Genomic DNA, 13,807 nt, shown 5'->3' with positions numbered 1-13,807 from the left:
CTCTGGTTTCCTTGTTCCATATGTATCGTTGTAATACTATCTAACCGGCTTGTTTTGTTTTCACATTAAAAAAAACTTCATTTGACACTACTGTGTTATGTTCTTAGCCTTCAACATTTAATGATATTCTAAATCAATTGATTTTTCTTGATTTAAAGGTATTTTTATCAAATGCTGGCTAATATTGTTATCGGCAAAAAAAGTTTATTTATTATTTGTCTCAGGATTATCTTTCTTTAACATATCTTTGATTATTTTAATATTATAACACACACTTAATATTTATTTGATATGTACAAAACAAAGCGTAAAGCATAACACATATCTCTTCCCATGCATAATGTCATAATTAACACACATATCATAAAAGTGTCAATTCTTAAGCATTTTTAAACTACTTTTACATTCTTCTGGTTACCGCATTAACCTTGGTTCTCTTGATTACACTTTAATAATACGATTTTGCAATCATATTGTAATGGCGATCACGTTATCTAAAAGCTTTCCTTGTTTTCAAATATAATATAAAAATAGGAGATGTAGAATGGCTACCAATGAGTTAGTCATCCATCAAATGCCAAGCAATGGATAATTAAATTTCTACAGGTCATCATACTCCTCAATGATAAGCAAACCCCATGCCTTAAACAAACCGTATAATGCCAATTTTAAATGATGCGAAACTATTCATCAACTAAATATAACTGTGAGCAATCCTCAATAGATCTATACCCCACTACCCCCAAAATGGCCATATGTACTGAAATCTTAATTGTAAGCCAGATACAGTACAAAACGATCAAAATATATAAAACTGTCAAAGAATTCTGATATTTTTTTACTTTAATTGGGTCATTGTCTCTTTGACAAATCATCAAAATCCATTCCTGTTATATTAAAAAAATGAAATGTACATGTAACCTTTTGAAGTATTGAAGGTTGAGAAAATGTCCTCAATGGTGTCTTGCTAATAAAACAAATTTTATAAATATTGAATAATATGTAACATAAAGCTGTATAAAGAATTATCTTAAAAGCTCATCTAATCACTTTATCCCCGAATATCTAATCATTCCTGCCAATGGGTGCATGTACATTACATGTAAACATTTAAAAATGTCTCATAAAAAAGGAGTTACATGACCTAGAAAGCTGCAAAAATGATACGGTACAAATCAGCATGCTTAAGCGATATACAAAACAGCTGAGTGCTGAGATTTCTGCGATGGACAATTCCAAAAATCCGCACATGTAAACATTCTAAGTCGCTCAGAAAACAATAATTACATGACCTACAGAGTTAAAAAGGCACGACACGATACAAGTCATCATGCTTCCGAAAAATACCAATATTCTAATAATTCTTTCAAATGGATGCTGAGAAATCTGCGACATACAATTTCCAAATAATTTCAGATGTAAAAAAAGTCGCTCGGAAAACAGGAAATACATGACCTAGAGACCTGAAAAGGAGAGACAAAAAAATGTAATCATGCTTCAGCAAAATACAAAAATTCTTATATATATATACAGAGGAAGATGTTTACAAAATGCTGGAATTTTTAATCGACAACATATTTGTCCAGTGTGGTGGACGTGTTTTTCAACAAACGGTCGGCATTCCAATGGGAACAAATTGTGCTCCTTTACTAGCTGACCTATTCCTTCACTCATATGAGGCTGACTTTATAGCTGATCTGATCAGAAAGAAAGAATATTGTTTGGCTAGATCCTTCAATTTCAGTTTCCGCTATATAGATGACGTGTTATCTTTAAACAATCCTAATTTTGGGGATTTGATACATCGCATCTACCCAAAAGAACTTGAGATAAAGATACTACAGACACTGTGAAGTCAGCCTCATATCTTGACCTACACTTAGAAATCGATGGTGAAGGAAAACTATTGACCAAACTTTACGACAAACGTGATGACTTTTCATTCAGAATTGTCAACTTTCCTTTCATCTGTGGCAACATCCCTTCGGCTCCTGCGTATGGAGTGTTCATATCACAACTCATACGTTATGCCAGAGCTTGCCGAAACTACGCAGACTTTTTGTATCGCGCTAGAACTCTAACAAATAGGCTTCTGGAACAGGGTTATGTTACTACAAGATTGAAGTCATCACTACAGAAGTTTTATGGTCGTCATCATGAACTCGTGGATCGTTATGGTGTATCCATCAGCACAATGAAAACTGATTTATTCAACGGGTCATAGTTTTCCTTTCCTCGTTTGTATACCCCGGACTTGACGTTATATGAGCAACTCGGCGGGTGTTTCTAGAAAAGCAGAGGACGCTTACCCTACCGGTCCACCTGGCCCATGCTCCCAGTTTTTAGTGGAGTCCGAGTTGCTCATTTACTTTTGTTACTTTGTATGTATGATTTTAGTTACTTTATGTTTTTGTTGTGAATGTCTGTTTTCCATGTCTGGTCTTTGTCCTTGGATTACATTCTTTTGATTACCGCTATAACCTTGGTACCCTTGATTACTCTTACCATTCCTTTCAATAGGTGCTGAGAAATCTGCGATAGACATATTTCCAAATACCGCACATGTTAAAATTCTAAGTAGCTCGGAAAACAGGTAGTAGAGGACCTAGAAAGCTGGAAAGAGTAGACACGGTAGAAATTATTATGCATAAGTCATATACCAAATATCTAATCATTCCCTCCTGTAAAAAAATAATTCTGTGACGGAAATATTTGTTACGGACGGAAAGACGGACGGACGGACACCTCCATCAATAATAGCCAAAGCCTCACTTTTCATGTTAGGAAAATAAATACAAATCTTGATCTAATCTATGAAAAACGTAAAACGAATAACAATGAAAGTAAAAACAACGACAACTACTGGAATACAGGTTCCTTGGTTTTGGCAGGCACATAAAGTATGTGACTGGGTTTACCATGTTTGTGAGCGCTCACCCTTTCCTTATCCTGGGACAACGGTGGGAAAATACAACAATAAACGAATATTGACATTTTGCATACCAAATGCTTAAGCTAAGAAATAATACTATTTTTATCTTATGAATGTGATAATTCAGAGTCTATGTTTTACTTCAACCAAGTGTATATGAATATTTGTGTTTGAAATGTCAGAAAATCAGGTTCTTAATAAAAATACAGGTTATCATTATTGTTTGAATTATTCTTTCAGAAAACCTGGTAAACGGATATATTATACTTCATATTAAATTCTAGAATTTTGATTGGATGAAAGGATAAATGGTATTCCAATATACCACCCTTCCTTCGAGTATACCACACGCTCCGACCGGAAATGTATCTTGTCCTCACCGTTGCGCAGTTCGGTATTACTGTACATTTTCTAGTTTCTGCCTAAAACAAAAACATCAGACGACATTTTTAAGGATGGTTTTGCAGAGAAAAAAGACACTTCACAATGTGAAATATTAATGGATCTTCTGATATTTGTTTATCAATAGAAGGGTGGTATACTGGTTAAAAAGATATTCAGTATAATATAACACATACCGCCTGCAGTTGAGGGTGGTATACTGAATCACCACACTTAGGAAAGAATGTCGCCCTCGACTACGTCTCGGATGATATCCTACCTTCGTGTGGTAATCCAGTATACCACCCTCAATTGCAGTTGGTATGTGTATAATCTCACCCAACCTTTAGACAATGTAAACGACTTTCATAGTTTTTACTGCTTCTGTGCTTCAGTTGTTTTTTTTTAAGATGAAAGACGGTAAAGTAAACAATCAGTATTCTGGAAGACTTAGCGACCACAATGTCACCATATGTTGTGAAGATAAATTGTTTGAATTACTTATTCATATCAAGCTAAAATATATCTTATAGAAGAGTTCTTCACATCAATAGTATAGATAAATTGACAACTCCTTCTATCAGAATTTGAAGAGCTTCGATAACAAAAGATCTGTTGCACACTTATCTAGCCTTGACTTAATCAGTGGACAGATATAACACGCGTGCTCCATACGTATTAGGTATGCCTTTTTATTATGTATTATATTATGTCTCAACTATAATTTTATTGATCGGTATTCCATCATTAACGCTATAAGGTTCTATAAGAGTTGATCGGTTACTATTGTTTTTCTGTTATTTTTGTTACATTAGTTTCTTTGTTGTGTGTATTTCTCTATTCATGGTCTAGTCACAGGGATAATGTTCTGGTTGAGTACCGTTTGAATCTTGATTTACTTGATTTTCTTTCCATACAGCTAGTTTGACTATATAGCTCTATATAGCTCATTTCTTTGATAATGATTAAGAAAATGAAACTAAGTCTTGAAGTAACTTTTTTGTATGAGAACCTTCCTTTAAAAAAAAACAAAAAAAAAACAAACAAAAAAACAAAAAAACAGATATTTTCTAGAAATTTGATAATTGTTAAGGATTACAACAGGGTGGGAAATTAATTTTTATTCCTGCACAGGTATTTAATCGCTGTATTTTGCCACTGCCACAAACCATCTAGCAAAATGAGAACTTGTATACTCACTAGTTGAAATGAAACTTTATAAAATAATTGCACCCATTCATCCCTTCCGATTTGTAAATGTCAAATACATGTAAGTGGTTCCCTAAAATTTTACACAAACTGGCGAGTGTGTAGGCGCTCCTCCCAGATATATTACTTTCTTGCAAGCAAAGCAACCAAAAAGGGAAAAAAATCAGTCTTTTTAAACACTAGAAGTAAGTCAATTCAAAGCAAAAATATTTAATTACCTTTGAACAGTTTTATCAGGAATTTCAAACTGTATTATTTGGTTAATCTTAAATCATGCTGATACTGAACTACATGTAAAGTGTTGTTTGTTTTCAGAGATAAGTTTGTATGGGAATGCAGCTACTAACAATTACATATCAAATTGACTATTCGAAATTCATATTTAGAAATGTGATTAAGAACATGCTACATGCATTTATATCCACATAACATGTTATGCTTAACAAGTTTTTAATTCAACATAAAGGTATGGACACCTAAACCAATAGTGGCCACCTTGCGGAATATACCTTTATGACAAAGCATGGTAATATTTTATATTAATATATAACGACACCTATCGCGCACGTATACCTCGTCGTATTGATAGTATTCATTATGTACATGAATAAAGTTGAAGTTTCCGGAATCGGACTAATACAATAAAGATTTAAAATGGCAGATATATAAACAAGAACCAACAAGATAGATTATGCATTTGCTGTAGCATGCAGAGTATTGAAAATGAGTTGTTAGTGCGCCCAGCATACAGTGAGTTACGTTTCAAGTACATTTTTCCAGTTATTATTGTTCGTGGCCAAATGTAAACAAATTGTATAGTCTACTGAAGACAAAATCAAGAAAAAAATACATGGCATTGTATGCTTCTTAAAAGAGAGTTGAGATATAAGAGCTCATATATTTTCATAATTATTTACAGTATACCTTTTTGGTCTATGTAGTTATTATTCCACAATGTATGTTTTATTACGTATGATTTTTCTTCAATACAAGTTTTGTGTACGGTGTATATACATGTTGTTGCTTAGTATTGATGTGATATGTTTTGTAAATGATGCTTTCTGCTGATATGGTAGTTTCCACCATTGATAATTAATAACAATGTTTATATCTTCGTTAAACAGTATTACTCATCACCCTGATGCAATCAATTTTTTGTAATAACCTATTTTGCAGGATAAAATGAATCATCAATGCAATGTCTGCGATCAGCAATTTATGAATTTAAGTTGTCCTATATGGTGCCTTCAGTGTTAGGAATTACTTTGTTCTTCGTGAAGCAATCACCATAGCAGAGCCAGGAAAACCAAAAATCATGAGAATATTTCATTTGGAGAATATTGTAAACTACCACAGTTTATAGTTAACATCAAGGACATTTGCAAGGAACATGATGAAAAATTTCAAGAGTACTGCATAGACCATAACAAACCACTGTTCTGAAAGATATCACTGATGATGTGAAGAACTCTTCTAAAATGTCGTGTTTAGATACTGAAGTAGAAGAAATCCGAGCCATTCACTTGAGTGCTTTACAGGATCACGAGAAAAATTTGAACGAATAACGGGATTAGAGTAAATATATTGCGTCGAAGGTGGACGACACCTTCGAAAAAATTACTCATTTTTTTAATAAACTCCACAAAGAAACCTCAGCTAAAGCAAATGAGATATTCATAGAAAATGAATAAAAGGTAATTGAGGTTGTTATGGACCTAAAAGACAAGGTAAAGCATATCGAAGATATTCAAAGTCAAGTGACATATATGAAAAAATATGCCTCAAATTTTCAAACATTCATCGGTATAAAGATTGTTGAGGATATGAAAGAAACATTAAGGATGAGGTACAAAACACTGTTCGATGATGGACAATTGAATACAATAAAAATATCAATGACAGAAGCCAATGAGACTATATTTCGGTTTCGCCCTTTCGATGACATTAAAGTAGAAATATGTCCAACAGCAATATCCGATGTGAACAGTAGCAAAAAGTCGAACGTGAATCAACAAATTTCTTCTTATGAAATTAGCAGCGATGTTGAAAATATCAGTAAAAAAAGTTCATTATCGACATCAATAACATGTGTTGATTCCGACTTTTTAACTGAATGCTGTAACGATGAAGCCAGCAACAACAAGGAGACAGGGACACTTTTTTTCAAAAATGCTAAGAGTCGACTACTGCAAAAACTTGGAATTATCAATGCACCTGAGCAGGTATTGATACCATTTCGTTTTAGGATCAATTTTGAAAAAAAGTTTTATATACACAAGGGACACCTCACAGGGTGCTGCCTACTTCCCGGTGGACAGATGGTAGGAACTAATTATGATATGTATACTTTGACATTATATGATTCCCGTGCTAACATAAATTGATTTCAATGGTTTTGGCAGTGTTTTCGATGTTACAGTCTTAGACGGGGATCGTGTTGTAGTATCTAATCCGGGTACAAAAACAATATCAATCGTTCATATCGACAAGTTTAAAGTAGCCAAACGCGTTAGTACCGAACATGAAGCAACTGGAATCGACTATATGAATGGAAACTTAACTTTTTGTACACCCGAAAAAGGACTTATGAAAATGCAATTAGATTCGGGGAGAGTGGATACGAATGTCTCATTTCATTCTAGAGTCAAGACAGGTGGATTTAAACTTTGTTACTCATGTCCAAAAACCAACACAATTACCGTTCTGAATTCATGTTTTGGTGTGCTTTGCAAATTGCAAAATGACACATTGATAAAAAAATCCGTGCGGAATCGCAATAGATGACTTCATGATAAGAGAGATGGAATTGAACACCCTTTAGCGCTACTTTTTGATTATCATTCTCGGTTATTAATGATCGTCGGTCGAAGTTGCTATATTCAGAGATACAAGTTAATTTAAAAATCTGAACTAAATCAATTGATTGTGTATTGAAACTCAAACTCATTTAAATCACCAAATATAGGACTAATTCTAAAGTTTTGTATAATTCATCCATTCGATTGAATAAGGATTATGATAAAGACAGTTATTCAATTTCATTACTCATTCATAGTTACCTGTGTGGCTATCAAAATTATGAAAATAAATTCTTTAACAATGCCTTAGTTTTCCCTCTTTCTTTTCTGACGATTTGACGTCAAATAGAAGAAGGAGCAAATATGGTGAAACGTAACAAATATACCACCGTAAAACCCTATCAAAAATAGTAATTAGAGAACACCAAAAGGTCCTTAATATGTGTAAACTGACAAAAGGTGTCAATTACTGTCTAAACAGATAAGGGTACGTTTTATGACAGTTAAATGATCTCTGAGGACCATTCAGATGATGAGGGTTATCAATGATGATTGACAATTAGAAAATGAATCCCGATAGGATCTACGACTATTTTATGAAAAGCCAATCATTTATTTCAATCATTTCTACTCCACAATTAATTTGACAAATACTGTCAATTTAACAGGTCTAACATTTCTAGAACCAAGCATGTAAACAAATTATAAAGTTACCGTTTTTTTAAATACAAAATAGGTTACCTCCCCTGACGTCTTCAATTCATTTTTCACATTTTCAGTGATTTCAACAGTGCAGTATATTTGCCAAAAGTTTTGTTTGCAATAGTTAAAAGAAATATCATTTAAGTAGCGCTCCAACTAAACTTTATGAAAATGTGATTTATGGTGTTTTTTTTATATTTCGTTTGAATTGCAAAAGTAAACAGAACTTAACATTCGATTTTTCATATAACCGTGTTCTTAGGAGATAACAAATATATAGAATGCACTGTAGATTTCAAAAATAAGGGAAATAACTGCGTAAATGACACTCAAATACAATAAAATCTACTGGCTTTTAAATGTTGAATATCTTCTAAGAGCAGACAGATTGTAATGAATAATTACACATTTCATAATATAGACCCATAAAACAACTAAATTACAAAAATAAAAATATGTATCACATTTTTCACCTAGATACAAATATATAGTTCTTGGTAGAGATTCCTCATACTTTGTAAGAAATATTTCCACATCATATCCAAATAAACAGAAGAAGATGTTTTCAAAATGCTGGAATTTTTTATCGACAGCATATTTGTCCGGTGTGGTGGACGCGTTTGTCAACAAACTGTCGACATTCCAATAGGAACAAATTGTGCTCCTCTACTTGCTGACCCATTCCTTCACTCATATGAGGTTGCTTTTTAGCTGATCTGATCCGAAAGAAAGAATATCGTTTAGCTAGATCCTTTAATCTCAGTTTCGCTATATATATGACGTATTATTTTTAAAAAATCCTAGTTTCGATGATTTGATACATCGCATCTACCCCAAAGAACTTGAGATAAAGGATACTACAGACATTGTGAAGTCAGCCTCATATCTTGACCTATACTTAGAGATCGATGGGAAGGGAAAACCTTTGATCAAACTTTACAACAAACGTAATGACTTTTCATTCAGAATTGTCAACTTTCCTTTCATCTGTGGCAACATCCCTTCAGCACCTTCGTATGGAGTTTCCATATAACAATTCATACGTTATGTCAGAGCTTGCCGAAACCGACTTTTTGTATCGCCCTAGACTTCTTACAAGTAGGCTTCTCGAAGAGGGTTATGTTGCTTCAAGATTGAAGTCATCACTACAGAAGTTTTATGGTCGTCATCATGACTCGAGGATCGTTATGGTGTATCCATCTGCACTATGAAAACTGATTTGTTCAACGTGTCATAGTTTGGACTTGACTTTTAATGAACAAATCGGCGGGTGTTTCTAGAAAAGCAGAGGACGCTTACCTTACCGGTGCACCTGGTCCATGCTCCCAGTTTTTAGTGGAGTCCGAGTTGCTCATTTCCTTTTGTTACTTTGTACGTATGATTTTAGTTCTCTATGTTCTTTGTTGTGAATGTCTGTTTTCCATGTCTGGTCTTTGTCCCTGGATAGCATGCTTTTGATTACCGCTATAACATTGGTTCCCTGGATTACTCTTTCATATTTTGCATGATTCCTACAAAGACTACTACTTTTAAAATATTTATAAGATGATTTTGAAAAGTAGTGGAAATATATTTTAATATAAATAAAAATGTCTCATTTATTGTTTTGGATTATAACTTCAGAATTTCAATTAAGCTTGGAAGAATCCACCACTTAAAAGGGACTTACAAAGTCAATCTGCAACAGTAAATTCACATGTTATACAACTGAAAAAAGACCTTGAATACAGTAGTCGTTGTCTCATTTTTATTACTACAGTAAAACCCATGCAATCTGCAATTGTAATAGAGAAGCGTAGTGAATGCAATGACTTTGTCACTTTAACTAGTGTCGAAGGAGTTACTCTATTGTAGCAGAAGGTGTTATATTATGTGGGTAGATAATCCGGTAAGAGGTCGATTCTAAAATGAACATATGATGAAATGTAATGAAAATTCAAAGAACGACACGAAGACTTATTAATGACCAACAACTATTGACAGTGGGCAGGAACATGTCTTTGGTGGTTAAATACACCATAAAATTCACTCAGTATTATATCCTTTTCTTATTTAAGAAATACTTCAAAACACACCATATAGAGAAAAAAATGATATACGTGTATCCAATTTAAGAACGCTCACAGTTACTGAAAGCTAGCTATGGGCACATTAAAGAATGACAGTACTATCCAAATTACCGGCATTAGAAATAATCGGTCAGGACCATTCCGTTACAATAAATTTGGAGTAGTAACATTAGCTACTGAACATGTAAAATTAAATGTAGTATAATACTGAAGAATGACAGTTATTACATATGGTTGCAATAAAAGGCCAAAAATCTGTATTTGTGAAAACAAGGTTCAAAGAACAGACAATGATTTGAAAATCGTATCTCTTAAGAATAAATCTATTAATGGCGGTTGATAAATCCAGCGGATTTTGTTTGAAAAAAATGTGCCTTATGGACTATATTTCCATAAAAAAACCTAGTGAGCAACACCAATTTTAGTTATAAACCTGCAAGTGCTATCATATTTTTGAAATTTTGCAATTTTGAAAACGTAGTATATGTAAATGTTTCTACAAGTCTGTTAAATCGGTACCCCTGATGTAAAAGCTTTTCTGTGAGGATTCTGTTGCTTTTATTAATGTGCAACTCGGTCGTCGATGTAGAAAAGCAAATGACGCTCATCCAAACGGTGCACCTGGTCCATCTCTCGTTTTAGTAGAGACCGGGATGCATATTTAAACTTTCTTTATTAGTGAATTTTTCCAGTCAATATGTGTTATGAATGGGGTTTTGTCTGTTTATGTGATCTTTACTGTGTCCTCACATCATTGTTATCATTTGTCATGTTATAAAACTGGACTTTTCTGCTTGTCTTTACATTTATTCTAACCAACCTTTTTTTTTTTAGCAACGACTGAAGTATATACTATTTTGGATTAAGTTTACACGGTTGTGCGTTTGTTGCTTTTCATTATTCTTTTTTTGCATTAAAAAACCAAATTCAAAAACAAAAACAAAAACCAAAAACAAACAAACAAACAAACAAAAACCAACATGACCTGTTTACAATTAAGCTATGACGAGCAAAGTAAATGTAAAATTGATATGGTCATGGTGACAATGAGGCAGCTATAATTTTTGTTGTTATTGAATCTTCTAAAGCGTTGTAAAAGTTCCATTTATTGAATTGTCTTCGTATGTTAACATGGAATTAATAATCTACGATATTTTTGTGCATAATGAACTGGTGTACTAAGTTTATAGTTCAGTGGACTGATAATTTCAACTCTATCTTTTACATTCTAGTGAGGAATCTGACAATCTGAAACAGAGAAAAATCCAACATTATCATATAAAAATAGAAATAGATTAAATAATAAATTAGCATCTTTTTGAAAAATTGAAAATTTATTTTTATCCTAAATATTTCCCGCTCATGGCGCAATATCACTATATACTTCCTAATTGAATTAAGATAACTTCGTTAAAATTCAACATTTGTTATAATATTTCCCTGATTTCTTTCTTCTTGATAATAATGGTAGTTATAAAAGATTGCGATAAAGAATATAATCAACAAACCTCCTCTGAATGTCAATATCTTGTCGGGTACTAGGATGAATTTTCTTCATTCTTCGAAAGTTTATTATATAGCTGTATAATATCAGATGAAATAAATAAGTATAATGAGAACTCATAGAGAATTCTGGAATTTGAATGTGTCAGTTCCAACCGAAAATATTTAAAATTTTACATTCGTAAATTGGTTTTCATTACAAGCAGATATTTCAATCTTTACAGCGTTAATTTTATAAGAATGCATATTTCAATCTTACGAAACTTAGATTATAAAATTTGCGTGAAGACGCATTTTTATTGTAAATAAATACAGCTATTGAATGGTATAAACTTTCCATTTATTCCATTTACCACCTAATTCCCCAATACTCCCCATTTCCACCCCCATGAAATCCCAACTGCACTTTTCCTTATAAACATTTACACTATCAAATTAAATTTCGTATGTTTACTTCCTTCACATTTAAACATTTTTTTTTCAATCCAATTAAATATATTTTCCATTTAAATAAATACTTTAGAATCTAATTTTCTTATCCAACATCTACATCTCATCATACATCATATCCCCTATTCCCTATTTCAAATTCCACCCTCCCCATGTACATATACCAAAGAAAAGAAATATTATCATTACAAGTACTGTAAATATACTTACGATACACTGTCAATCTCCAACAGCGGTCTTCCATTAGGGTTTCTTGAGTAAAATTTTTCAAGCCGTATATTTAAATCCGATGAAAATTGTTTCCACTCACCATCATCTTTGTACTCCCACAAATACTTTACTGTAAATATAAAACGCTGACATTAAAAACTGGCACATGTATACATATCACCTCTACAGGGTAAATGTATCGAATCGCTTTATAATAAGACATCATAAAGGTTTTTAGACTTTAAGGCTATTATTTTTTTCCAGACAATCCAGTTATATTTCATTAATCCTCAACAAATGATTTTTTAAAGAATTGTAGCATTTGTATTGTTTTAATATAAATGGACGTAGTGTTTTCTTTCAACAAATTATTACTAACGCAATTATAAACAGGAAAATATAAGTTAATTCTCAGGCAACAAGAAAAAATCATCGGAAAAAAATTATGTGGAATTTCAAGTAAACAAAAAACTTTCTAAATAAAATTAACCATCAGTATTTGATTTGGCCGGAATGATGTATCCATAAATTTGGACGTCCTCTTGGTTGCCTCCATTGTTTCCCATCTCTTCCTCGTTGACTGTATCGGGACTTCTTTCCATCCTGTTATTACTCTGCTTAATGTCATCTTCATTAACTACATCTGGATTGATAGTGTTTCTCTTTCCCACCGAGGAAAACTTGCTACCAATTATAAATCAAAGCATTATCAAACCTAATTATGTATTATAGCTACTTGTTAGACATTTAGTCGTGGATTCAGAAAAATAACAGACTGTTTCTAGGAGAAATCCAATTGTTTTGTGTATTGTGTACATACATTTTTTCTCAAAACAAAAATATGTCAAAGAAAACATAATTTAATACTTATGGTTACTCAGCTCAATGAAATTGTTATCAATGAAAATATTTATATTTAGTCAACTTATCTGAATAGCTCACTTGAATGGTTGTATATATGTAGAGGAAAGATAAGATTTCCATATAACTACAATTTACTTGTGCTACATGTAAAACCGCATGCCTAGAACAAAAAAAAAAAAACAAAACAAAACAAAACAAAAAAAAAAAAAAAAAAAAAAAAAAAAAAAAAAAAAATTTCAAAGTCTTCAGTTTTTCCCGTTGACAATGGACGATAAAGTTTCAAAATATAAGCTTAGCTGAAAATTTGTTTTTTGAGACTTATTTTGAAAGCTATTTTTTTTTAAAAAATTCAAATCAGTCTTACCACAACTGAATTTCCATTACTCCGTTTTTTCCAATTTTGTACAGTGCCGTTTTTCTGCAATCCCATCGCACCTGTTTTTGAATATGACGATATAACACTTAAGGCCCATATGGTATATACCAAATGGTTTTGCCACTTCTTTGCCAAGCTTTAATAGAGTCCTTAATGCTCATTTACTTTTGTTTCTATGTGCGTGTAGTTTTGGTTGTTGTTTTTGTTCTTTGATGTTTGTGTCAATTGTCTTGGTATATTTGTTTTCCCTTGATTAAGGTTTTTTTATAATGTTCAAATTCTGGTTCCAATGAATTCTTGGGGCCATAAAGTC

The 13,807-nt window shown here is 32.5% G+C and overlaps 1 protein-coding gene and 1 long non-coding RNA gene across 3 annotated transcripts; one reads left to right on the top strand and one right to left on the bottom strand.

Moving 5' to 3' along the window:
* Nucleotides 1-3,359: 3,359 nt before the first annotated feature.
* LOC148621597 (uncharacterized) lies at nucleotides 3,360-7,624 on the top strand. 2 transcript variants are annotated; one of them, XR_015921212.1, is made up of 3 exons: nucleotides 3,390-3,995; nucleotides 4,989-5,048; nucleotides 5,699-7,624. It is a non-coding gene; the product is annotated as an uncharacterized LOC148621597 (long non-coding RNA). The 2 variants fall into 2 exon arrangements; XR_015921211.1 differs by lacking the exon at nucleotides 4,989-5,048 and having other exon boundaries at nucleotides 3,360-3,995.
* A 3,049-nt stretch (nucleotides 7,625-10,673) lies between these two features.
* LOC148621596 (uncharacterized) lies at nucleotides 10,674-13,014 on the bottom strand. Its single transcript, XM_088574002.1, has 4 exons — nucleotides 12,745-13,014; nucleotides 12,255-12,384; nucleotides 11,600-11,671; nucleotides 10,674-11,339 (listed from the first exon to the last, which is right to left on the bottom strand). The coding sequence occupies exons 1-4, from the start codon at nucleotides 12,854-12,856 to the stop codon at nucleotides 11,306-11,308; spliced, it is 348 nt and encodes a 115-aa protein (XP_088430128.1). The 5' UTR covers nucleotides 12,857-13,014; the 3' UTR covers nucleotides 10,674-11,305.
* Between the last annotated feature and the right edge of the window lie 793 nt (nucleotides 13,015-13,807).

The sequence above is a fragment of the Perna viridis genome, chromosome 3 (genome assembly GCF_037379345.1).
Source record: "Perna viridis isolate PV_CMFRI_1.1 ecotype Kerala chromosome 3, ASM3737934v1, whole genome shotgun sequence".
Classification (NCBI taxonomy): domain Eukaryota; kingdom Metazoa; phylum Mollusca; class Bivalvia; order Mytilida; family Mytilidae; genus Perna; species Perna viridis.
Note: the sequence above shows the minus strand (reverse complement) of the source record. Positions and strands in the feature narration are given on the sequence as shown.